The following is a 27,681-nucleotide window of genomic DNA, read 5'->3' as shown; positions in this document are numbered from 1 at the left end:
AAGGGAAGCCCCACATAGAGGGCATTATAGTAGTCTAAATGTGAGGTGAGCCACAGAGGCTATCTTTGTTCAGAAAAGGATGCTGTGGATGCACCTAGGCCTCCATGGACAAAGATGGTTCCAAGAGCACTCCAAAACTAAGTACCCATTCCTTCTAAGAAAGAACAGCCCCATCTAGAACAAAGTACAGTATTTGAATCTTGGACCTGGGAACCACTGACCCACAATGTTTCTGTCCTAGCAGGATTCCATTTAAGTCTATTCCGGCATCCTTAACTATCCCTCCAAAGCAGTGCCTGGAATTTCATGGTTATAAGCTCAGCCTGCACTTCTTTTCTTTCCACAATCATTGCCTACCCCCTCCTTAGGTGGATTTGGAGCCCACTGTGTGATACTAAAGGTGCTCTTGAATTACTGATCCACAATAATAGCCTCAGGGCAAGCTGGATTTAACTTTTCTGTTTAAAACATTTAAAAATATTTAAGTTAACAAACATTACAATCTTAATAACATGCAGGTATATGGATCAGTATTTCATTTTTCCATTGATTTGAATTGTGTGTTGTTATTCAGGTAACAATAGCATTATTCAAACAATAACTGGTTATAGAAAATATGCTGTAACAGCACCTACCATCCTCAGCTAAGGGTCAAGATTCCTTTGCATCAAGTATTATGGAAGTACTATTTCACACAATGCAAGGTTAACCTTGCCAGTTAGCTCAGTTGGTTAGAGCGTGGTGCTGATAATGCCAAGGGTCATGGGTTTGATCTCCGTATGGGTGCATATTCCTGCATTGCAGAGGGTTAGACTAGATGATCCATGGGGTCCCTTCCAACTCTTATGTTTTTATCTTTATGGAATTCATTTCTGTATCACATGACCATTTCTGTTAGCTTCAGTGGCTTTTAAAAGGGTTTAGGCAAGTTCAGGATGGCAAGCTTTACCAATGAGGCATATCCAAAGGGAACCTCCACATTCAGGGACAACGTAGCTCTGGATATAAAGGAAGAGGGCTATTGCCTTTATCAATGAGCATCTTTCTAGCTATTACTTGAAGCAAGGTGCTTGAACTCCATTCTGATCCAACAAGGCTCTTATTATTTTGAACACTGTTCCACGCAACAAGAACATGGGCTTTCTGGGTCAATCTGAGACAAAATAAACTTCTTTTTTTAGAAACAGAAAGCAATTGCACTTGAAAATCAGAAGTATGCATCTGGCACCAAATCAAGCAACTGGCTGCAATTGTTGGGCCAGGTTTTTGTGTGCGTGAAACCTGGACCTCAGCAGCAGAGAATATGCTTTAGAGTCATTTGGTTCAATCCAAACAGTTATAGGGTACTAGGTTGCAGGACTGGTTAAGACTTCTCCTTAAGATCTTGGAGATTCACTGTCAGGTGGAACAGAGAGTACAGTGTTAGATGAACCAACAACCTGACACAGTAGAAAGCAACGTGTCATATATGGGGATGGTGAACCAGTGGCCCTCCAGATGTTGCTGGACTACAACTTCCATGACCTCTGACCACTGGCCATGCTGGCTGGGACTGATGTGAGTTGGAGTCCCAGAACACCTGGAGAGCCAAAGATTCCCCATCTCTGATATATACTGTTAGGACAGGGGCAGAGAATCTGTAGGCCTACGCTTGCATAGCCCTCATCATCATCCAGCTCTTACTGTCCACACCACTGTTCTGAGAATTGCTTCCTCTTTGTGCCTGCACACATGTAAGAGAAAAGATGTGGTGGCACTGACAGATAAAAGGGTTTTAGCAGCAGTGGGCAACCTGATGTTGTTAGACTACAACTCCCATCATCCTTGACTACTGGACCCTGCTGGCTGGGCTGAAGAGAGATGTAGTCCAACAATATCTGGGGGGGGGGCAGGCTGCCCACCTGAAGCTATGCAATCCTGCAAGCACTGCCCCCTTTTGGTTGTGGCTCCACCCACCACTAGCTCTGGCTCCTGACTGGCTTTTGCCATTAGCCAATGGGCCTTTATAAGAAAAAGGTGAGCCACTCCTGATTTAGGAGGCAGAAGACTACATACTCCCCAGAAGCTGAGATGCATACTAATATTGTCAATTGGAAACATCGATTTCTCCTACTGAATATTGAAGCCAACTTTACCTTGCTAATGGCCTTCTGGCTCGGTTTACAGCTTCCAGATCAGCATATCGAAGATCCAGTTGGCAACCAACCAGAATAACAGGTGTGCGAGGACAGAAATGCTTGATTTCTTGATACCACATGGTTTTCACATGATTCAGGGAGTTAGGGTTAGCAATGGAAAAACACAGGACAACAACATCGGACCTGGAATAAACAGGCATTGGCTTAAATGAAAATTATATCGCATCCTCTGTGTGTAAAAAGGAAAAGGAAAACAAAAAAACACCCTATATTCCATGCAAAGCATTTCTCTTAGGCGTCTCAAAACCAGGTTCCTAGAGAACACTTCATACTCATGCAAATTATTTGTTAAAATCCTACTTTCTTCCACAACCCCCAAGACACCAGAGAACCCTCCTCATCCCCTGACAGGTGTCATCTTCAGTGAGTAAGAGCCATTGCCAAAATTCTACAACAGCAACAACAGATGGGAATGGGCTGCCATTTTGCTTCCATCACAACATGCCAAACTCTAATTTGTAGAGAAAGGTTAGGTGGCTGTCCAGCCATTTCTTAATAGGAACATGTAAGGTAACATGACACAGAGATTAGTCAAGAGTGCCTCTCAGATTGGACCATTTCACACAGAATATAGTAAAAATACCAGGTTTGCCACCATGTGTAAATGCAACAGGGAGGTATCTGGCTCTCTGTTGAGGATACCTGTAGGATGCCTGCATTTCCAATATTTTTTGTCTCATTCATACATATTTAGGTGTGCACTTTAAAAACAACAACACTTGCATACGTGCACTTTTATTTACAAGATGTGCCCTTAGCTTCCTTAAGCTGGGAAAAGAATGAAGTTTCTTTAAGCTGGCAACAGTCAGCCCCAGTGCACTGAATGTTATAGACTATGATTTTTTTTTGAGATTTATTTATTTTTAATCTTGTTTTTACCCAGTGCTAAGTTCACCAAGGCCAATCACTTCTTCAACGTGTGGAAATAAACACTGACAGAAAGGTGGAATTATGCAGATGCCCTGTTAACATTTTTGCACACTGAAGCTTTTAAATAAAAATAGCTATTGCAAAAAAAGAGCTGTGCTACATAAGACAGAGAAGGAATAGATCTTTAGAAGCAAGTGATATGGTAATTATAGAGTGTGTGTGTGTGTGTGTGTGTGTGTGTGTAGGTATATCATAATTAGGGTTGTGTTCCAGGCAATATAAGCATGTTTTTTTAAACACACACACACATATACAAAACATATGATTGAACACTTTTCCTGAAACAGGTACCAAAATAATTAAGGAAATTAAGGGATCAGTTCATAATTCTCAGTCATGGATAGTAATTGCAAAACCGTAATAGGTAAAGTATCAAGTATAACAGTGCTAGAAAGCGGAAATGCTCTTACAAGATTCCTGCAAACATGAGTAACAGCAGCAATGGTGAACCAATAAAAAAAACTAAAAAATGCAAACCATTCCATTCCAATTAATTTCTATTAAACTTTAATTTAGCACCTTTTCGTTGTGCCTCCACATTTGGGCAATTAACAGAGCGAGACCTGTATGAATACCAACATTTGCCTTCTAAATCATTAATGATCTACCTGTTCCATACTGCTGCTCTCCTCATTTCACAGAGGACACAGCAGCTCTATCTAGCACTTCTTAACAATACCTAAAAATAATCCGCAATAGAATGCAATGCAGATAGTGCTGTATGTCTATGTTTAATAGTAGACAGGTGCATGTGTGCGTTATATAAATGACTGCAAACCCATAGAGCAGAGGGCTTTAATATAAGAGTTTGTGGCAAACACATTCATTTCCCTTATGCTTTTGGGAGGCTACTTCAGAGTCAGATCTTCTTCTCTGGGCACCTCACTAAAACTATCCCACAGTTTGTAGAAACACAGTTGGAAGAAACTGCACCACTTACTTGGGGCTTAACCTATGCTAACATTTGCTATCAGTTGCTTGCATTTCAAGCATTTTATATTTGCCAGGACTATATGACAGCCTAATTCATATGAGTGTAACTCAAACCTTTTAAAACACATAAAAAAATTAAAAACAATTGTCCAGTAGTACCTTAGAGACCAACTAAATTTGTTCTTGGTATAAGCTTTCATGTGCATGCACACTTCTTCAGGTATCTGAATTTTCTTATATGTTTTGATTGCGTCAGACCAACACGGCTACCTAACTGAATCTCAAACCTTTTAAGTTTCGAGTTCTCACCTGCTTGGTGTCTTCTCTCCACCAAGACCCCTTACAGGAGGTAGAAATTCACCAGACATTTGTAATGCGCTGCCTACTTAGGCCTGAAATCTTAAGTTATCCCTGCAATACAGATATGTTTCCATCCTCATAATTATAAATAAAATTGTGCTGCTGTAGAAGGGTTAAGGAGACACAAACCACATCCACAAAATATACAGTGGTACCTCAGGTTACATACGCTTCAGGTTATATACTCTGCTAACCCAGAAATAGTGCTTCAGGTTAAGAACTTTGCTTCAGGGTGAGAACAGAAATCAGGCTCCGGCGGCACAGCAGCAGCGGGAGGCCCTATTAGCTAAAGTGGTGCTTCAGGTTAAGAACAGACCTCCGGAACGAATTAAGTACTTAACCTGAGGTACAACTGTATTTAAAACGCATTGTTTTTCCCAAAGAATCCTGGGAACTGTAGCCTGCTGAGGTTGCTGGGAATTGTAGTTCTTTGAGTGGTCAACTACAGTCCCCACAATTCTTTGAGGGAAGCTATATGACTGTTAAAGTGGTATAAATGTCATTTAAATGGTGTTGGTATCAGCTGACTTCTCATTCCCCGTCCCCCTGCATGAACCACTCTCCTCAAAGGGCCAAGCATTTCAGCTGAGGAAATCTGGACTATAAATTTATCAGGTCAAAACCACACAAGACTGAAATTTCAGGGGTTGTTTTGTGCTGTCAAAATGGTACTAAAGCCCCAGTCCTTTGCACATTCACTTGAAGTCTCATGGAACTCAATGGCATTTCCAGTAAACACACATAGAATCAGGCTGCACAATAGTTTAACACAGCAAAACCTATTCCATACATAACCTTAAGATTGCAGGGACACTTGACCCAGCTGACTACAGCACTCTAATGTTATTTTATGCTGCGTATAGTATCACCTCACCTTCAGTATTTGTATTTCTAGTAAGGCAAGGTACACTGCACTTTCAGTACTGATAGAGATTAATTATTGCCAACCCCAACGGATTTCAAATCCAAATTTTGTAACAAGGACAACCAATTCCATAACCAGAAGCCTTAATTATGCAACCAGGTTGTACTGTGCAATGGTGCACCAGACTGCTTGCTTTTAAACAATTTTGATAGCACAACTTGTCTTGTTACATCATGGAGTGCATTTTTTCCCTTTGGTAGGAAAGAGAGTACTAGAGAAAGAAGGGGAGGGGTCATAGAGGCTGTATCACCTACTCTGGAACTCATCCTATTACCTATTCTGGAGCAAACACCCTCTTCGCTGTTAATATTTATCTCATTGTGCAACTGCTAAAGAGAAAGGCTTAGTGCAACTCTGCACATTGCTGCTGCATTTCTCCTTTCCCCATGTATAGCCTATTATTATGACCAAATACTTGGGGTGGGGAGGTGGAAATCCCAGCTGAAGCTTCTCTGACTCAGAGGCACAACAAACAACACAGGGGGTGCAGCAGCTTCTGGTAGGTGTCCGTTGCAGTAAAACATGCAATATGTGGAGGTATGCCACCCCTAAAAACTTGTCCAATCAGGTTAGCTGCAGCACCCTGCATTTCTGGAGGTGTACATCTCCCCCTCACACTTTGGTTGCCTGCTGCAGTAAACATGTAAATTCCTCAGTGGCCCAGGGATAAAGTTAATGTTGGTCAGTCATGTCCAGCGCTGCCTGCTCTACCTTACAGAAGTAAGGATTTGTCCCAGGGAACATCCATAGGTCAGTGGCAGAACACATGCTTCATACTCAAAAGGTCCCCAGATAATCCCTGGTGTCACCAGGTAGGGCTGGAAAAGACTCCTACCTGAAACCCTGGGAAGCTGCAAACAGTCAGTGATGATAGCACAGAGCTACATCCACAAATGACCTGGCCTGGTATGTGGCAGCTTCCTATGTTTCTATATTCATAAAAGTATTTATATACTGCAATATGTTGGGGTGGTAGACAGCAATGTATGTATACAATAAAACATGTAACACCATTATAAACAGTACAAATGTTACAGACCGCAAGGGCTGGTTGCCTGGGTTCCCTTTGGTGGGAATGCCGGGGCTTGACTTTCGACATTCAAATGATGTTTTATACCCCTGATCTATGGCCGCTCTCCTGCATAATTTAGCCTAGGCCAAAACCACCATTACAATATCTAATATTTAACAGTCGTTCTCTCTCACCAGGGAAATACAGTTCTTTGGGGCGAGGAAATGACTAAGGATCTCCAGCAGAGAATTCTTAGCACCCTTGCCAAGATACCGTTCCCAGCATGCTTTGGGGGAAGCTGTAGTATGGATATGCCTAATGAAGCTTAAGTATTTGATCAGCATAGCTCTGAAAAAAAGCCGGACCAACTATCTGTCAACTCCATTATATTGTTTATGATGGAGAAAATCTGCTTTTACAAATGAGTTAACCGAGGCACAATTTTCCCCATTAATAAATGCAAACAGCATTCATGCACACATTTCAGTGCTGGGGAAGAGAGAACCAAAAAGGCTTGCACAGATAGCTTGTAAGCAAGGCAGTGTCTTCACAGTATTAAAAGTTTCAGTAAAATGTAGCAGCAGCCACCATATGAAGATGAAGTTCATAAGTGACTGGGAGGCATAACCAAATGATCTGAAAATGAATGACTATGGCTGCGTTCAGACCATTGTTTACTGTGACAGGAATGTGCCACAGCTAGCCTTGGGGTTACGTGATCCCTGTTACTCTCTGGTGTGTTCATAAGGAGTAGCTTGGAAGCTGTCATTTCCATTTTTAAAAAAATAACCATAGCTTGTTATCTCACCAGAATCTGACAAACTGTGATTAATCTTAACTGTGGTTTCTATGAAAGAAGTAAATGTCAAATAATGGGTTATGAAGCTTGTTTCAAACCACAGTTAAGGCTAACCACAGTTTAGGGGGTAAATGTAATGCTAAAACTGTGGTTAATCAAAAACAGAAGTGAAAGCTTCCAAACTCCTCCTCATGGCTGCACTCCAAGGAGGAGTGGGAAAGGGGAAACATTTGACCCCAAGGTTTGCTGCAGGTTTTTCCCCATCATGATAAACAATGGTTTATCATGGTGCCCACAGTTACAGCCTATGAGTGCACTCTCACAACAAATGGGACTGCAATGCAAGGAGTAGACTACAATATGAGGGGCCAAAAAGACATCCAACAAAGGCATGGCAAGACCATGCACCAGCCTGGATGGGAGCAGGAAAGAAAAATCAATTCTATACTTTACCGAGAGCAGTGAGGCTTCTTAAGTAGAGGTGTTATGTGCGAAACTGTCAAAACACCCTGAAATATATATTCAGATTTTGATAGTGAGGAGCATGCAGAGGTGTTTGGTTTTCCCCCCAAAGAACTTGCGTAACATGAGATTTCAGTTGAAGTCAGTACGAAAAACAGCAGCAGCTCTTGAGGGAAACAGGTCATTTTCAACTTATATTGTTCAATGACAGCTCTAGAAGATGAGAATACTTAATTTCTGTACTAACCATGGGCTGCTTCACAACTAACATTTTTTTCTGAGGTAGCCCTGTATACTGAAGAGCATATTAACTAGTATTGAGCTGCGGAGTACTGTTATTTTCACCAAAACCACACCATTTGTCTTACTCCATCAGCGTATTTGCTACAAGAACTCTCAAGTGATATGATCTGCTCTTTTCTTTATGGTTATCTCCATATAGGAAAAAAGTGATGTGTGAAGCAGTCCTAACTAGAAATTTTCATCAGAAAATATACTCTTCCCATTTGTCTTTAAATGCAACAAAGGAAATGAACACACCACCAAGTTGCACCCCCAGAAAACATTAGTAATCTTCACGTAAGTAAAACTTACCATTTCCCTCCCCTATCCCTGATTTTGAATAAAAACTCAAAGCTGACCGTTGCTCCAGTTCATTCTCACATGCTGCTGTTGCCTCCAATGTGCTTCCATCTTCCTTCTGTAAGTCACACGCTGTGGTTGCTTGTCATTCTACTGTTCAAGAGGTACCCACTGAAAACTGGATGACTAACTCAGAGGTACAGAATGCAGATCAATACTTTTTTTTTTTTTGAAGTTCATCTGCACAAGGTTTTGCTATAATACTTCCTTGGAGATTGAAAAGAGCTTTCCTGATATAAAAAAAATTAGCACTGCACATTTCAGAATAATATTAGCAAGAATACTAGGTAAAGAATAAAAAGGGATGCATGCATTAAGCCTAGCATAATGACACCTAAGCAGCCTTCTCCAAATCCGAACTTTCCATAAAAAAAATATATATATGATACTTAGAAGCAATAAATGCTTTAATCTGTATATACTTTCCTAGAAAGTATATTAAAATTGAAAAGAATTAAAATTGAGTCAACGGTGGTCCTTCTTTGAGTTCTGCTACACAATTCCGTAAATGGGCAACTGCATCAACAAATCACTTGTCGAGAAACCCTTCCTTGCAGTGCCAAGAGAGGAAACTCCCACAGCTGAGTCTTTGAAGCAGGCAGTGCACCAGAGAAAAGGAGGAACTTTTCTTATGCCAGTGATTGTGATAGGCTCTTGAAGCTGAAGTCTAAATAGCTAAAAACCCAATAAGCCACATTCATGTATCACTTTAACACTTATGGCTCCCCCCGCAAAATCTTAGGATTCTTAAGGGTGTTGAGAATTATAGCTCGGAGGCCAGCACCCTTAACAAACTATAGTTCCCATTATTATTCTTATTATTTGGGGGGGGGGGAGCCATGCCTTTTAAAAGTACTTTCAATGGATAGTGTGATAGATGTGACCTAGGTACATGACTTCACTACACAGAGATAAAGCCTATCTTCTATATGCCTGATTCCAGGTTCAGAACAGGCAAGATGCCAGATGAGAGCACACCCAGCCTCTCTGAATTTCAAGAGCTTCATATCACTACAAAGAGCACGTCACATTCTAAAGACTACTCTTTATGCTCCATTAACAAAATGGAACAGATATGCAGCAAAGCATTGAAACAGTCCTTTAAAATAGAATGAAATTTAATCCACTAATCAAGTAAAAGTAGTTTAACAAAACTAAACTCCCTCTAAGTATGCATTTATTTATAATCATGATTATTAGTATATAAACTAACGTTACTGGTATATAACATATTATTATATTATATTATTAGTATATGTTATATAAACATGTGCAGTGGTACCTCGTGTTACATACGCTTCAGGTTATATACGCTTCAGGTCACAGACTCCGCTAACCCAGAAATATTACCTCAGGTTAAGAACTTTGCTTCAGGATGAGGACAGAAATTGTGCAGCGCTGGCGCAGCGGCAGCAGGAGGCCCCATTAGCTAAAGTGGTGCTTCAGGTTAAGAACAGTTTCAGATTAAGAACAGACCTCCAGAACAAATTAAGTTCTTAACCCGAGGTACCACTGTACACATCTAAAATACTAAAAACTAAAACAAACAAGCAAATATTAAAACAATACCAAGCACACAGACTATTCTGTGGCACCCGCCAATAAATCTTACTAGTCTAATTATTTTTGACAATTTGATGTAATTCTTTATTGTTCTGAGCCAAAAGCCTTAAAGAAATGAAAAAGGGAAGGGGGAGGTCAAAGCCTTATGCCCAGCTTGTTCACACAAATAATGCATATTATTTAGAAGGGAAGTTACACACAAAACACGTGTCCCAACCCTTACAGATTAAAATACAAGAATATCCCTCTACTTTCATACTCAAGTGACAGCCTACACTTGTCCTCCCCCTCCCCATACTATTAAGTATTATGATGATATATAAACTGAAATTCACTAATTTATTCCTCTCTATTTTGTTGTGATGAATAAATGCACATAATATACCATGTTTTACCAGCATGCCTCCGCTAAATGTCATGTGATATCGAACTTAGAGGCTGCAGTAGCAGATTAGGATCTTTTATTTTTATTTTTAACTAATTAAAGATCTGTAGATCTCCGGGTAGTTCACTACACAAAAATGTAAGATTAAAAACACATAATACTTAATAACCACCACCCCTTCTCCCACAATGCATTTAAAGGCGTATTGGATATTAATTAGCCAAAGGCCTGGTTGGAGAGGAATGTTTTTGCCTGGCACCTAAAGGTGTAGATAGAATGAAGGGTGCCACTGCAGAAAAGGCCCGTTCTCATGTTGCCACCCTCCTGACCTCTCATGGAGGAGGCACAAGAAGAACGGCTCAGAGTATGATATCAGGGTCTGGATAGGTTCTTATGGAGAGAGGCAGTCCTAAAAAGATGAGCATGACTTCTTATATTTGTGTTATGATCTATAGTTTGAACAATTTTTATAACCTTCTTATATTATGTCTGACAATTAGTGAGGCCAGGAACCTTTCCCATACCTCATGCATGTCTACTGTAACAAAGCCTCAGTCAAGCAGAATGGAAATAAATTGAACGTGAATTCATGATGATGAGCATGCTAGAACATGGTTTGATCAGAAACCGAATGGAAAATATAACCCTCAAATAGTACCAAGACACCAGATCAGTTCTGCGTGGCACAAAATTAAAACAGAAGAGGAGAAAACACAAAGTAATAGGTTGCAGGGAGAGAAGAGTATGTATGTATGTGCATATACGTGTATCAGAGAGAGGTGTTTTGCACAAATGGAAGAGGAAGTACCATAAAGTCCAAAACCTGTCCTCCATGCTGTTTAACTCAGCAGCCAGTGGGGGGTGGGAAGAGTCAACATTACAAACTCATAATCACAGATGCAGACCAAAACCCCCATTTCACCCATAAATACCATTATAAAGTGTGGGAAAATCCTCGATTTTACTATTTCTCTGGTAGTTTAACATCATTGTTAGGGAGTGCTTTGAACTAGCCATTCCACATTAAGTGATCTCAAGGATGAAAGCACATGTTATGTGCTGTTATGCAATTCTTTTTCCAGACCATTTTCCCTCTTACATACACTGAGGCTACATGATGAAGCAGAAGACCAGCAAAACAAGAAAAGGGGGGGGGGAGCTTCTTAACCCTTTATCCTTGTGCTGTTTTATTGCTGAAAATCTCTACCCAGCTACTTTTATCCCCACTGGAAAAAAGATGCAGGCATGTTTGATTTTGAATGTCACAGCTTGGCAGCTATGAAAAACCCTTGATTAAGATTAAGAAAAGTTCATTATTGCTTTTCAACATTGAGGTAAGTCAATTTTACCAAAATTTTCCATAAGGAAATAACTTTTACAGCACAATTCTAAGCCTCAGTCAGTGCTGCTGGGGATGGTGGCGGGAAGATTAGGTGGGCAATTCTGCACCCAAATCATGGAGAGTGGACAAGTACAGCTGTGAGCAGCCACAGACATTGCACCCCAAAATAGTTGGGAGGTGGGTAGCTGAGTCAGCCATGAATCTAACAGATCCAAAACTGTTCTAACCCTCTGTTGTGGCAGCCAGGAGCTGGTACAGAAAAAACACAAAAACTCCCCGCTTGCCCACCTTCTGGCCAGGCCAGCAGATTTTTGGATTCAGCAGTGTTTTGGATGCAGCTGTCATGGGTTAGCCAGCAGTAAATCACACTGTGCAAGCTGGAGTTAACTATTAGCAAAAACACGATCAACACAGTAGTGTCAGGCCTAATGAGCACAGCAACTCATCTCCGGTAGGTCTTGCCCTCATGAAGCAGTTGCAGAGACTGAAGGTCCCTGCGGCGTTTGCCCTCCTAGGTGGGTCATAAGGAAAGGGTTAAATGAGTGTGAAGTGATTGGCCAGTGGGAACCCAAGGGGAGGAGTTAGAGTTAGAGTTGGAGTTGTTGGGAAGTCATTTGGGAGATGGAGATGGAAGAGGGAGGATAAGTCTGTGGGTTGGTCTAGTTTTGATGTGAGAGAGTGAGAGAAACTGTTAGTAGGAGTCAGATAGACAGTTGGGATAATCAGTTAGAAGTTATTAGGAAGGTATAGGTCAGTAAAGAAACTAAGATTAAGAAACTGACAAAAAAATTATCTGAAACCATAACCTTGTTAATGCTTATAAAATAAACTTGCTTATTTGATTTAATGTTAACAACTGTCTGGACTCTGTGTGTACCCGAGAGAAATGGGTTGGTGGCAGCGGAGAAGCAATCATAGTGGTGGCACAGGGATCAATAGACCGTCAAATGTCCGGGGACCCTGTGTGATCGCCACAGCGCCCATCTCCCCACAGCTGGCTAAGTCCCCTCCTCTCCATGGTTTTTCCCCAGTAGACTGCACTTCTGCGTCACTGATCTCTACTCCACTCTTTTCAAGCCTTTTCTGGTTCTGGGAGACAAGAGGGGAGCAGAGCTTGTTCACAGCAGGAACCGGAAACACCTGTCACACTTCACCAACTTGACTCATCTCTGCCTCTTGGCCCCTCTCACCCCACTCTTTTGCTTCAGCTCCTGCATCTGATCCTAGCCTTGTCTCTGCCACAGACTCTCTCAGTTCACTAAGCCCTGTTAAATCTTCAGCTTCCAACACCTTCCCCTCCCAGTCTTCTCCCTCTCCGTTGTCCCATCACCAGTCCCTGGTCTCTGAGCCTTCTTCCCTTTTGGGTTCCCCAGCCGGTTCCAGTCCATGAGATTACATCCCCAGTCCCTTGTTTGGATTGCTCTGACCCTCACATAACTATTCCTGAATAAAATATGCATAACCTTTGTAGGAGTGGGCATAAAATATGTCATCCTACACCTTCTCTCCCCCAAAACTGGAACATGCCTGATTTTGCCCTCTTAATCTATACTAATCTGCTCAGTGACAGAGTGTATGTTGACATAAGGACACAGCAAGCAGGGAGACGAAGAGTAAACACAGGAACCACTTAATTTTAAACTTGCTAGCACCTAAGTAAATTTGTATTTTGTGACTTTGAAAAATGCATTATATATTTTGCAATCTTTGAACAGTGTATTCAAGTGCAATACTGAAATATAGAAAGAATTTAAATTGTATGCTTTAATTAGGGCTTTGATTGCCTTTCAAAAACGAGCAGTTAAGGCACTAGTCACCTCTCACAAAGCTCTCTGCATCAGGAGAGTGAATTCAAAGAAGAATGATATAAAGCAGCAAGGATGGCCAAAGCGTCCAAATCAAGGAATGGCACAGCAAACCTCTTCTATGTTTGCATAAGCTTCCCTCCCAGCCTGATGCAACACATCTCCTTATCCCTCCCATTGCTTTTGCTACTTGTTCCTGTTGCTTTTCATTGTCCTACAGCCCTGCTTTCTGTGATAACTTCTGAGGGTCACCCATACATTACAGCCCCCATTTAGGGGCTCTAATATTTGTGAACTTTTGATCACATGCTTCTGCCTGATGGTGTGATAGGTTTTGATACCAGCTTCTATCAGAAACATGCAGTTTTGTGCATGGGGATTTGCCATACAACCAGAGATGTGCACACAGTTAAGAGGCTTGCAAATATTATGACTGTCTCATAAAAGCCATTTCTGCAGCTTCCACGTGGGAGAGCCATAATATACGAGGCTGCCTTCATTCCTGGTTCTTTTTCTCTCCTACCCAGTATACAATTGCTGGGCGAGAGACACTGAAGCTATTACATTTTAAGTGTGATGGAAGTAGTCTGAAATAACTGCCCATGCCTTGAAAATGCATGTGCATTTTTGTGACACAGTTTATTCTTAGTTCTGTAAGCCTGCTGAGAGAAAGCCAGATGTCTTTTGGCTAATGCTTATGGTGTTGCTAACATATCTTCCCTTCTCTCAATCCTTCACAGTGTTTATAAACTGCTGACAGAATGTGTAAATTGAAGGATGAACATATATGAGTATACATGCATGAAATGTCCTATATATTTCATATCTAAGGGGGATACCTTGCCTTAGGCATAAGGGAAAGGGCAAGTCTAAAAACCTGTATCAAGGAAACTGTGAAATCAAATTCCTACTGTGGATGAAGAACTGTTAAAAATGTTACATCTGTCTCCTCCCATATGACTGGACTAACAAAGTAAAATACTACCACCACTATAGACTGTATTAAACTACTAAATTACTGCCCATGCAGACATCACCCAAGTTGCAATGTACTAAGCCACCAGTACTAAACAAAAAAGGCCAATGCAAACTTATTATCAGCAACTGAAAGGCGAGCTTAGATGAAAAATCCCAGAATTGCAAGAACCACACAACTGGTTCTGCATAGCCAATGGGGTTTGGGCTTGTAGCTCTTCATCAGCACCCCACCCCCACCGGTGCTACAGGTAGGCATACAAAACTACTTCTGATACCCAAAGCTTTAGGGTTATGCTTAAAGTAGCTTTCTGGATCCCGGCCAGTGGTCTGTAATGCTGATGAAAGGATATTTGATATTCAGGTAACACAACCTGTTTCCTCTAGTTACATTTAAATCAACAAAATAGGAAGTAAGTCTTTAATGGACTTCAATCAGGTTACAATTCTACATGCATTTTAAGCAATTATTACTCTAACCCTGGTCAAACTGTGCTTAGGCCAATAAATTTAGGACTCAAGGACAAAAAGCATTTCCTTCATCCACACCAACATGCCTATCAGAACTGGACACCCATGAATAGCCTGGAGAAAACAGAGTCACGCTACACTCAGATATGAAGGAGAATCTGTGTTAGTCAAATTTCACATCATATGCTTGTACAGCAGTTGTAGTTGTGGAAGATTTCTCCCTGTGCAGAATCATAAGCATTTGTATTGTATTCTTTAACACACCTGGCAGCTATTTTAGCAATAAGTGAATTGATTACCTTTCATCATGGCCAGTCAAGCAATTGACAACACTTCAGGGTTTTGGGTTTTTTTACATTTTTGCAAATGGTCTTTGAAATGCAAAATGTTTCAAGACTTTTGCTCAAAACTTTATGGCACTGATAAACTACATAGATAAGCTATATTGCCTTCAAAGATGTATATATTCATAACCCTTGTGATAGATGCTGTTCTTCGAAAGAAAGAGGAATGTGAACACTCTTGATAAATTTAATACCTCACATTTCACACTTCAAAGCTGCAATTCTTTTCCCACTAGGTTTTACTTGACTTGCAAATGAAAATTTGGGCTAACTCCCACTTACCTTCCATAAGCAAAGCGCCTATCTTTGTGATGATCGCCAAATGTGTCCCAGAGCCTGAGAGAAACACTCACTTCATCAACAACATCCCGGGAACGTTCAAGAACCTGAAATAGGTACATTTCCATCAGTTAAAAGCTTGCTGCAGATACAATTCCGTAAAGAAAGTCCTAATATATCAGTATGCTCTGGGACATGGTCAAAGGCTTACTTCAGAAATTGTGCCAAATCATGGTTACAGAGGCTTGATTATGTTCTGGCATGATTTCTGATTTCTGAACCAGAACCAGAAGTTAAGTTTTGAAGGCCCAGAGTGAATTTATGAAGGTGAGTACTGAGAGGATGGAAAGACAGAAGGTGCTAAACCACAGTGTTGCACATTCATAAAATTCAAAATGTGGCCTGGATTATAAACTATGGTTCATACAATACATTGTTTGGCATAATGTCTAAATATAGCCATTTATGTTCTCTCTTAATTAATTATTATTATTTTAATTTTACCTGTCATAAGGTCCCATATAATATAAGGTAATGATTGTTGTAACCTGCCCTGGAACCTTTAGGTGAAGGGCAGTTTAGAAAACTTTTAAATAGATATATCACTGGGACTTAACTTTAATTAATTTGGATTCTTACGCACCGGCGTTGTTCATCTCTCTCTCTCTCTCTCTTTTTTCTTCTCCTAACAAACTGTGAGTATTTGTAATGAAACAAACAAACCACAAGTACTGATTTGCATTGAATGGCAAACCAGATTCTAATTCTGTTTCCTCCCTGGCACACTGAAGAAAGGAGCAGAGGAGGAACAATGCATGATATTTTAAGCAACATGCACCAGCCCACATCAAACTACAGTTTGTGATATGAGAAACAAGTCACTGTGAAGCTCTGCAGCACTGAAACCTGATTTGGGGGTCAATTGTGAATGCACATGGTGAGCTGAAAGGTGAGCAGCTTTCAACTTTGGCACAGGTTTTATTAAGAACACTGTCAGCTAGAGCCACCAGATGCAGCAAAGTTCCTGAACTTTTTTTTATTAAAGTTGCACTGAAAATGAAATCCAACAAGCATAGCCTTTCTCATTCTCAAAGGTCTATTACAGGACCTGCTGCACCTGCTGAAATTTCTTCTGTCACACTGCTATGTGGAGGGTATATCAGCCTTGCTCAGTCACCAAGACCAGAAGCCAGAAAGAGAGGGGTTTGGGTGTCTGTGAATCAAAACAGGGTTTTGATTCCCAACTCAGCAGGGTCCTGAAACTGAATGGACATCAACCCTTTTAAAAAGGAACTACAGGAAAGATTCCATGTATTATCCACAATGTGTGTAAGACATAGGTTTTCCTCTGTTTAAACATCACAGGAAAGCTTAGTTGTCTGTTCAGGAGAGGCTAAGATATTTACAAAAAATTATACTTTTAAAACAAAGGAGACAGGATAAATTATCTCTAAAAGGATGTATGTATTCAAACACAACACAGATATTTCAAACAACAACCATATAGAGCTGTCGCTTTTGAACAGAATGGTCCAATGATTTCAAAAAAGGTTCTGTCAGCACTGATGGAAGACCAGTCTACTTGGTCCATTTCTCTCTCCTGAACACTATGCATTCAAAACACACAACTCCACTGACTGTTACAAAGCAGCAACACTTAAAGCCAATAACTGGTTGATGCCAAGGCAAACTTCCTTGTACATTATTGCACAACTTGATAAAGTGGACAGTACATACCTCTTGGCAGACTCGATACTGATCAATTGCCCAGACTGTAGGAACGTGAGTTGCTAGCAGCTGATACTGCGTTAGGGTGGTGTTACATGCTCTTGCACAAATTAAGCGAGTCTTCCCCACTGCATTGTCACCAACAACCACACACTTGATGGTTTCAACGTTAGGTCTTTCGTAGTCCATGTCAGCATCCATGTACCGGAGACTGTAAAAAGACAATAATGCCAGTTTCTAACAGTAGGAAACCCTATTATTTAAAGAGAGTTCTACTTTTTCCCCTTTACTTGCTCAAAGGCAAGGATTGAAGTTCAGACTAAACTATACTGCTGCCAAGGCTGATTTATAAACTCCACACAGTTCATAAAATCCAGGCAGTTCTTTTGACCTTGAATGCCTGCCTTCCTTATTTTCTGCTTGGTTTTCTATAAACATAAACTTGCTTAAAGGAGATAAAGCATGGTAAAGCTAGGATTGCCAACAGGACCAGACAGCAGTTGCTTTAGCCTTTGCCCACAAAGTGTGACACAGCTCCATCACATTAGCATGAGTGCTCACTGCTATTCCCTCACAGCAAACATGAAAGGGAAATACATTTAAAACAACAACAACAACCAGCTTGTATTACTTTCTGAAAAACCAGTAGCCTCGAACCTGCCATTGCCTTGGAATTCTAATAAACAAAAGCATCAGTGCAGTTTAGAAACCAGAGGTTAAAATCACTGGCATTTTGAAAGGTTCAGTTTGCCATCTTGATTCAAAATGGCATCCAACTGTATTCAAACAGACAAAAACCTGCCCCTTGATCTCAGGAATCATCATACAATTAATTTTTTACGGTATCTGAAGAGGTGCCCAAACACATAAAGAGCAGACAAAAAAAATCCTTTCCAAAATAAATAGTTTACAGAAGCGAAACTATTACAAATCATAAGGAAAAAGTAAAGGACCCCTGAACAGTTAAGAAACAATACTTTACATTCTGGAGTCATACCCAGGTTAATTCTAAGGAAATTAGCCGAACAGATTTCTTGTGTCCTACAAACTGACACTAGTAATGAACAAACTTGGCTCATTATAATAAGAGCATCACTTTTGATCTTAAATGCTCACCCTTGAACATACATTGGCCATTCACTGGGCAGGCCATTCACCTGCATCTAATCATTGGTCACCAGTGTGCATATTCATGTGCTTAAGAAAAGGTTCCTCAATGTTATGCTGCGAAGACTACCAGCATTAAAAATGGCACAAATTACTGCTGCATAAAGCATTTTGGCAGCATCTTGACCCATCAACATTTGGATACAAATTGTAAGCTTGTTCTTAAAAGATCCACTTGTGCTTTTGGGAGCATAAAACCTGGCTGAAAAAATAATACCTGTTAACAAGTAAAATAGGAATGCACTGCTTTACAAGCAAAGCTAGAGGAACCCATATTTTATTCTGACTCGTGTCAACTTTATTATCCTATTATACTGTGCACAGAGGATTCCATAAATCTTTGCCCTGCTCTATCTTTTTAATTCTGAATGAAAACCAACCTCAACAACAATGCAAACGATTTAGAGGCAAAAGTTTCAAGATCAACCAGATTAATGTCTAAATTAAGAGTGTACTCTCACAAGGATGTGTAAAACTTGTTATCTCATTTCCAAGCAGTGTTGATAAAATTTTGGGGTTGTTTTGTTTTAACAATTTGCTACAGAAAGCACAAGTTCATGTTTTATAATAATAATAATAATTTATTATTTATACCCCGCCCATCTGGCTGGGCTTCTCCAGCCACTCTGGGCAGCTTCCAAAATAATATTAAAATACTGTGATACATCAAACATTAAAAGCTTCCCTAAATAGGGCTTCCTTCAGATGTCTTCTAAAAGTCTGGTAGTTGTTCTCTTTGACATCTGGCGGGAGGGCGTTCCACAGGGAGGGCGCCACTACCGAGAAGGCCGTCTGCCTGGTTCCCTGTAACTTGGCTTCTCGCAGTGAGGGAACCGCCAGAAGGCCCTCGGTGCTGGACCTCAGTGTCCGGGTAGAACGATGGGGGTGGAGACGCTCCTTCAGATATACTGGACCGAGGCCGTTTTGGGCTTTAAAGGTCAGCACCAAAACTTTGAATTGTGCTCAGAAACGTACTGGTTTTGTATTTCCTTCCCACCGCCCCAAGTTTGGAGGAGAAAATTGGTGATGAAGTTCCACACAAAAGTGAAGAACTGTGTTTTGCAGATCATCACTTGGGTGCTGGGTCCAAAGGTTCCCTTCTGAATGCAAACAACACCAGACCTTCCACAGAACAGCACAAGAAAACTGGAACTAAGTCCACAAACATTACCCTGCTTCTGCATCCTCTTGGGCAAAGCATTATTGAGTTTCCCATAAGAAAAATGGATAATCATTCAATTGAAAATATCAGTGAACCTGCAAGCCCACATTGTCTAGCATACGAATACATTTCAGTGTGAATGGCTTGTAAGGGAATTAATTCACTTTTGTTTTCCAGTCACCCTACATTTTCTATTGTATTCATTTGGGTGGGGAGGGTAGCACTGAATAATCTGACAGTCAAGTCTTGAAACGCCCCTTGTTTTCTCCACCAAATCTCTTCATCTATTTTTCTTTGGTGTGGGGAGGGGTAATTCAGCAATACTCCTCCTCCCTCCTCCCCCCAGCCACATGTGTTGGCATAAAAATGTACCAAGGTCCAAGACATGAGTTTCCTGGGCCTTTATGAACATGTTTGTTCACCAGTCTGCAAATGACATGCTGAAGGGATCCAACTCTAGTGTCCGGAAGTGGCAGGGAGAATAAAGACTCATCAGAAACAAACGAGGACCCGCTAACCTGACAATTTCGCCTAGTATATATGAAGGACAGAGCCAAACAACCACCACAGTTTGCAGGTGAGGGAACCCTAAGATTTTTCTGTTTAAACAGAAGCCTTCCTGGAAATGTTCAATAGCTGTCAAAACTTAATTAAATCTTTTATCGTTGCACTGTATTTTTCTACACAGAAAAGCAATTTCAGAATTAAGGAACAGGTATAATTACAGCGGCGAGCAATTTCGCCTTTATGCGTGCTGCATAACTACAGTCCCCCCCTCCTTTCATAGCTATAGAATGAGCATTAAAAGCATTCTTCCAGTAGTTTTAAGTGCTGTTCTGCTGTTCAATATTTGTTCTGTCCAATCAATTATACTTTGTAAAGTGCAATAAGAGATGTTTTAATAATGAATGGACTGTAACTAGTGTTAATTTTACTTTTGTTTCAGTTGACACAGCTCTTGAGACATAGGTAATGTAAAAACTAAATATTACCTAAGCAAAAGTTCACGCATTGAAATGTGAAGGCTAATTACAGGGGGGATCTGACTTACAGTATATTTATTACCAGTCTAGAATGGAGAAACATCATTACATTAACTGGTCATGCTGCTCTATGCATGTAGGAAGCTAGAGCATTAGGAAAACCACAACGGGAGCAATTCATAGACAACTTTATGGCCACAGGGAGCATAAAAGCATAGTCAACAGAATGACTAGAAGTAGACTAGAGGAGGGAAGCTGGGGGAAGACTAAACAAGTTAAGGGACTTTGACTTGTAGTGTCACAGACAGCTACAATACATCAACAACCATGACTGTTTCTAATTTAAGCCTCAGATAAAACTATTTTGTAATCAGATAAAATTAAAATGTATGTACTAAATGTACAAGTGTTTGGTATCTGAAGAACAAACATATGCTGAAGACAGTAAATACAAAGGTAAGGTAAAGGGCCCCTGGACAGTTAAGTCCAGTCAAAGGTGACTATGGGGTTGCGGCGCTCATCTCGTTTCAGGCCGAGGGAGCCGGCATTTGTCTCTGGACAGCTTTCCAGCTCATGTGGCCAGCATGAATAAACCGCTTCTGGGGCAACAGGACACGGAAGCCAGAGCACACGGAAACACAGTTTACCTTCCTGACACAGCTATACCTATTTATCTACTTGCACTGGTATGCTTTCAGACTGCTAGGTTGGTAGAAGCTGGGACAGACCAAAGGGGGCTCACCCCATCATACGAATTTGAACTGCTGACCTTCTGATCTGCAAGCCCAAAAGGCTCGGTGGTTTAAACCACAGGCTCTGTGACATACAAGTGTTAGAAACTCAGATATAGAAGCTAGGCACCAAATAGCTCCTTAAACTAGGATTATGGAATGTCTAGTTGCCATTTTGGGGACAGACAGCTATAAAGTCATATTTTTCAATACAACCTTTTGGTTCCTGAAATGTGTTCTGATTATGCAGATAAAATACCACAGATACTGAAAACAGGCAAGATCCAAGGATCCCCAGGCATGTAACCTCCAGATGGTGGAGATGTCAGGTGCCATCCTGGAGCCCAGGCATCTTCTCTTGGTAGCAAGTGGCCGATAGCCAAGTACAAGTTGTGCTTGGCAAATTTCAAACACTGGTGGTACCCCATAGCTCAAGAGCTGGGGGGTCAAGAAACACTCATCCAATGCTACCTTCTAGAACTGCCCCCAGAGATAAGATTGGGACCAATGGAGAACAGTGTCCCTGGTGGCCATATCCTGTAGACTGCAGAAGAGGATACCATGGTTGATAGTGTCAAACGCTAATGAAAGATCTAAGAAGAGCAACAGGGTTGTGCTCCCTCCAGTCCTGGGGCAAAATAATGGATGAGTCATTATAGGGGACAGTGGCATATGAATAACAACACAAGTTCTTTTCCTTTTATTTTTTACAAGTTGTTGAAATCAAAGGAGGAGGGGTGAGATAATTGCTAACATTTCTTTTTGGACTGGAGAGGGTTGAATGGGTAGAAGAGTGGCAACTCAGGTGAATAAAAGTACTGTATTTTTCGCTCTATAGGACGCACTTTTCCCCATCAAAAATTAAGTGGAAATGTGTGTGCATCCTATGGAGCGAATGCAGGCTCCTTGGCTTCAGCGATAGCAATGCGAAGCCTCCAAAGTGCAGAGGGAGCGCAGCGTGAGTTCCCGCTGCGCTCTGGAGGCTTCAGGTTCCTTTCGCTGAAGCCAGGAGAGCAAGACTCTCCTGGCTTCAGCAGAGAGGGAAAGCTGCACAGCGCCCCTTCAGCCAAGTGGGAGGAGAAATGGAAGGGGCTCCGTTTCTCCTGCCGCTTCGCTGAAGGGGCGCTGAGCAGAGAGGGGGAGAATTTTTTTCCCTTGTTCTCCCCCTCTAAAACAAGGTGCGTCCTATGGTCCGGTGCATCCTATAGAGCGAAAAATACGGTAGGTGTAAAAAAAACCCCACCCATCTAGATGCATCCCAAGTATGAAAAATAACTCCTGGACACCCCCACCCTTACACACCTGCCCCTGACCTCTGTACCCACCACAGAAGCATACAATACTACACAGCTTGTAGGAGCAAGAGAATGACAAGAAAGGAAAATAAATCACTGAAATTGGGATTTGTAACTATAGCCGAAGACTATGCTGAAAAAGCAGTGCAGATGTGGTCAAACAACTGAGCTTTTAAAAAATTTACCAGGAAGAAAGATACGGTGTCATAGTCAGAACCTATAAGGTTACTCTGGTGAAGAAAGGCAATACAAAGTACAACTGGTTAGTTTCCGAGAGGAAGGCGGCATGAGAAAGCTGGGGCAGATAAAAGGAGAATGGTAGAAAGAATGCAGATGGTCAAGGACATAGAGATAAAACTTCTAGAAGTCAAAAGCACTGGCTGTCCATGAGCTGCAACAGAATAACTTGCTGTTATTCACTTCCTTCGACGCATAGCACTTTGTTTTCTAAAACTGACTATATCACACTAGGATCCATTATTGCCTTTCCTCTCCCCCCTTTTCTTTTCTTCAGGAATGCTAGAGTTCCATTTCAAGATAACTACTAAAAATTGAAGTCAAAAAAGAAAACAACCACACTCATGTTAGAATTATTTGTTTGACAGAGAAACTGTGCTGCTGCTGTTACATCAAACAAATTGGATTTCAGGAGGCAAAGGACAAGTTCAGCTACTTGACCAAAGGTCCGACCCAAAGGTCCTATTCTGTTGCTGGGACAAAAAATGCTACTTATTTGAGAGCAGCTAAATAAGAATGGCAGAATAGGTTGTTCTTGGTAATTCTGGACTTCATCCCTTCCAAAGACCAGATTTACATGCTCCTTCCGTCTTGTGATAGCAGAGATGTTTCTTTTTGATCTGTAGCATATGCTGGTGCCTTTGCCGTTAAGGCCCAAGAGGTAGAGGGCATGATCACTAAAATTCAAAAGCAATATACTCACACATTCTGGATCCCTGAATGTCTGCTCTTGTCACCTTGATATGGTGCTGGCCTTGAAACTTTGGGCTTCTCCAAACTCTTGAAAAACTCAAACCTTGGAAGAATAGGAGGGCAGGGAGTGCAATCATTTGTTCTGTTCTTTTCCCTTCTTCTAAGCTACAGTCATGTACAAACTTTGGCATATTTTAACTCCGAAATTGTACTTTGTTAATCAAGAAGAAGACACCACAGTTCCTTGATCTTATATGTAACAGGAAGGCATAGTTTAATCAAAAGTGGAAGCTTTCACCCTTAGCCTCCACATGCAGAGGAGGATAGCAGGAATGAGCAAGCCAGGCCTTATTCACAGTTGTCTAAACCAGGGCAGTATCTGAGCTGATGCACATTTTGTTTAAGAATCCTATGAGATCATTACCCCTTTAAATTCAACTTTAGAAGTAGAAGTTAATATACAAACACATGCTGCTTCACTGATAGAGTTGCTGTAGCTGAAATATTACATCTTGTGTTACACGGGCTAGCAGCCTGTATCATCTACAAAATCATACTATTTAGTGTTGGGAAAGAAACGTTTTAGGGTATCACCTCAACAAAAAGGTGCATAAAGATGGTCCACAACAATATTATCCATACCAGATAGCCTTTCAGAGGCAATAGCTACAATCAAAACCCAACTGATTCAAATTATAGGATAGGAGATTCCATGTAAATGTTAGGAAGAACTTTCTGACAGTAAGAGCTGTTTGACAGTGGAATGAACTACCCTGGAAGGAGGTAGACTCTCCTTTATTAGAGGTTTTTAAACAGAGGTTAAGTGGCCCTTTTCATGGATTCTTTAACTGCAATCCCTGCATTGCAAGGGCTGAACTATATGACCCTTGGTGTCCCATCCAACTCTACAATTCTATAATCTTCATGTTCTGCTTTTGAACTTCCAAAAATACCTGGCTGCCTTCTGCTAGAAACAGAATGCTGGACTACATACACTTCAATCTGATCTAAACAATACAATTATTAGGTTCCCATTGTATCATAAAGCAATGTGAAAATAAAAGCGGAATTCCTTCCCTAGTACAAATCCTGGATTTTGCCTTGAAATTACCAGTTTCTGCAGTGCGAGTAAGATTAGAACCAAAGCATGTTGACACAACAATCAACAGTCAATGCTGAGTTGGTTTATTTAGCATGCAGCTGATGTGCGGTGTTTACACTGAAAACATCTGAAAATTGTTGTAGGAAATCACATTTCACACTGTAATGCTTCTAGTTTTCCAAATCAAAACATTTCACAATACAAAACTGTGTGCAGAAAACCCACATTATGCCATGTCTGAGCGAGCCTGCCTTTCTGCCTGTGCTCCTCCTGGGCTTGGCAGTTGGCACAAGAGACACTGGCAAGCTCACTTTCCACCACCTGTTTAGTGAGACTTCTGCGCTACCATTTCCTAATGCAGATGTAACACTGGAATATTTGCAGCATTCTGTGCGCAGCATAGAATCAGGTTCCCAGCACCATCACCAACGGACCTTTATTTTCTTGTTGGGAAATGGTACTTTCTGCTGTGCTGAAGCAATTAACGTTGTTCCTTGGTACTGGTGCATGAAGCCATTAAGCCCTGCATGGCAAAAGGGAAAGTGTTTAACTGAGGCTTCCAATGGCCTCTTGCACCTCATTCTAAGGCCCTGATGCTAGTGGGCTGGCAGCTCTGGCAGCATGATTTTCTCCTTGCTTTTGGAGGCCAGCAGAGTGACCAGCTCTAGTTGCCTTGCACTGGATGCTGCAGCAACTCTCTCAAGACATTGCCTCTAGTTGCACTGCAATGGATGTAGGATAGGATAAAGCTCGGTGGTCCATTTGTGTGGCCAAATGCCACACCAGCAGATTAGGAAAGAAACAAAAGCACCTTTTTTGTGATGCCTTGGACCAAACCCCAATCAAAATGAAGCATAATTAAATGAAATTTCATTTGCTCACATTTATCCCCGATTGCCCGTGTTTTCCTCTTCTCCTCTTTTCCCTTGACTCTGATGTTGACAAAATATATAATATAAACTCCTGGGGGTGGGGTAGGGGAGAGAGAGAAGGGTCGTACATAGTAAAATATGTTACTCTGCAATGTGCCATGCATATTAATGGTGCTTCATGTATAAATGGTAACTTTAACAAACCTTGAAGCAACAGCACTATAAAGCACAACAAAGGAGAAAAAGTCATACTGAAATTGTGTTTTTTGTGCTTGTCTCTTCACTATGAATCCCACCCCAATCTGTTTCTTAGTCCCCCTGCAGGTTGGCCCCCGTTGTAAAGAATTCTTTTCCCATATGAATCAACTCAACTGTCCAATGTAAACATTCTTAAACAGCCCTCACTGCCATTGAGGTCACTGACAGCTTGCTTGTACAAACACTCTGGCATACAGTATAAATTAAAGATATGAAAGCATACACCAATATTCTTCTTCTTAGGCTCATACAGCTGATGCATTTTCTGAGCTGTGGATATGCTATTGCCCTCTTCTTGTTGTGTGCACAATATACACATTTATGGCTTTTTTCCCTGTTGCACTTTCATCACTGTCAAACCAGGTTTCTGGTGGCATTTTCATATTTTGAAATATAGCTACTAAGATTCTAACATCCCCCGGCCCAGGTTTTTGCCTGCAACAGCCATCTATTGAATAGTGCCTGTGACATCAATGCCAGTTTCGTGTCATCACTGATGACAAAACATGATCTCTCAGTGTCTATACAGATTAAGAGCTTGTTTTCATGGTTTTTACATTATTATATGGCAGGAAATTTGTTTAAGCATTCAGCTCAATAATGCTTCAGTAGCCTCTTAAAGAAAAAGCAGTGCAATGTTTTCCTTTCCTTTCCACACTGCAGCTCACAATTTCTAGACCCATTGCTTTTCTTTGAAGATGTGAGCTCCCTAGTGCCCCCTAGCACTGGAGTACTTTTCTCATCCTCTTCTTTATTATTAAAAAAAGTGCTTACCACCATGAGAGCACTTCTGCTGAAAGTACCGTATGCTATAATAAACACAAATGACAGCAACAATGTCCGTGTACCATTGCACCTCTTCCACCATTACAAGAGGAAGGCTTTAGCTCAATGCTGGTTTATCTGCGTTGCATGAAGAAGATGCTAGATTTAATCCCTGACAACTGCAGGCAGGGCTAGAAAAGTTTCTCTGCCTGAAACCTTGGAGAGCCACATTTCGTCGGTATAGACCAGCCTTCCCCACCCAGACACCCTCCAGATGTTGGCCTCCTTCAGCCCCAGCCAGCATGGCCAGTGATGATGTACGTTGCAGACCAACATCTGGAGGGTACCAGGTTGGAGGAGGCTAGTGTAGACAATAGTGAGGTAAGTGAAACTATGTTCCTAAGCCCTCCTCTCCTTTACATTTGTACATCACTTACATTACTGTTGCTGGACTGCAGCAAGTGCCACTGTATCATTAGGAGGGAAGTTGTTCCCATTACTCTGCGAAAATGATATCAGATACAAGTCTTTATAGATGCGTTATCTCTCTCCTTCACAACAAGAAAATATTACTTACTGGTATTTGAATCAACTTTTATGGCTGCCATATTTTAACGCAAAAGGACTTTACCAAGTAATTAAATAAACAGCCTTGTTGGATGTTTCCAACCCCCACATTCCTTCCATTTGTATATTAATATGTTGCTTTATTCTATATATTAATAGATGTAGGGATGATGGGACTTAATTATTGCCTTACTAATCCTTCTTCTTGTTAGAATGATGCCAAACTATTCATTGTCAAATAAAGCTTTCATGCAATAAAGGCCTAAGAGCAGGCAGTGGGATATTAGTGCAAACATTGTAAACTTAAGCCAAATTCATATATGGATTTTGATCAAACTGTAGCCATAGTGTGTTCAAAGTTTCCTGAGAGATGATGAAAACTATTCTCCTGAGTGTGGATTTCAGTATCTAGCTTTTATTAATGATTGATTTTTTTTCCCAATCCACTGAAAAAAATGTCTCCTAGATAACAATGTGCTTCAACTGATCCCAGCTATCAACTGTCCAAAAGTAGTCCAGAAGCACAAACTCCTCAGGCCTTGGGAGAACTGCAGATTAGTCACTGTATAGATACCACTAATGCATGCAAAACAACACTAAAAAGGAAATAATGTTTTAAAGAAGTCTTATTTGTTTGCTTTCTTGCTCACAAAACATTTAGAAGAGCTTTGCTCATTAAAACAAAAAGATAATTTA

At 41.0% G+C, this 27,681-nt stretch overlaps 1 protein-coding gene across 8 annotated transcripts in view; it reads right to left on the bottom strand.

The window, feature by feature from the left end:
- The window catches only part of RHOBTB1 (Rho related BTB domain containing 1), a 62,942-nt gene that overhangs the window by 20,010 nt on the left and 15,251 nt on the right, over positions 1–27,681 (bottom strand). For 3 of the 8 annotated variants that reach the window (XM_083614475.1, XM_083614473.1, XM_083614476.1), the window contains 4 exons: positions 24,958–25,046; positions 17,163–17,364; positions 15,429–15,532; positions 2,136–2,321 (listed from right to left, as the gene is read on the bottom strand). In XM_083614475.1, coding sequence (XP_083470601.1) covers positions 2,136–2,321; positions 15,429–15,532; positions 17,163–17,354 — 482 coding nt within the window. In that variant the 5' untranslated portion in view covers positions 17,355–17,364; positions 24,958–25,046. Of the gene's footprint in view, positions 1–2,135; positions 2,322–7,610; positions 7,667–15,428; positions 15,533–17,162; positions 17,365–24,957; positions 25,047–25,876; positions 26,044–27,681 lie in introns of those variants that run through there. The other 5 variants (XM_083614474.1, XM_083614477.1, XM_083614478.1 and 2 more) reach the window with 3 other exon arrangements.

Source organism: Podarcis filfolensis (assembly GCF_964270895.1).
Source record: "Podarcis filfolensis genome assembly, chromosome: 5".
Lineage (NCBI taxonomy): Eukaryota > Metazoa > Chordata > Lepidosauria > Squamata > Lacertidae > Podarcis > Podarcis filfolensis.
Note: the sequence above shows the minus strand (reverse complement) of the source record. Positions and strands in the feature narration are given on the sequence as shown.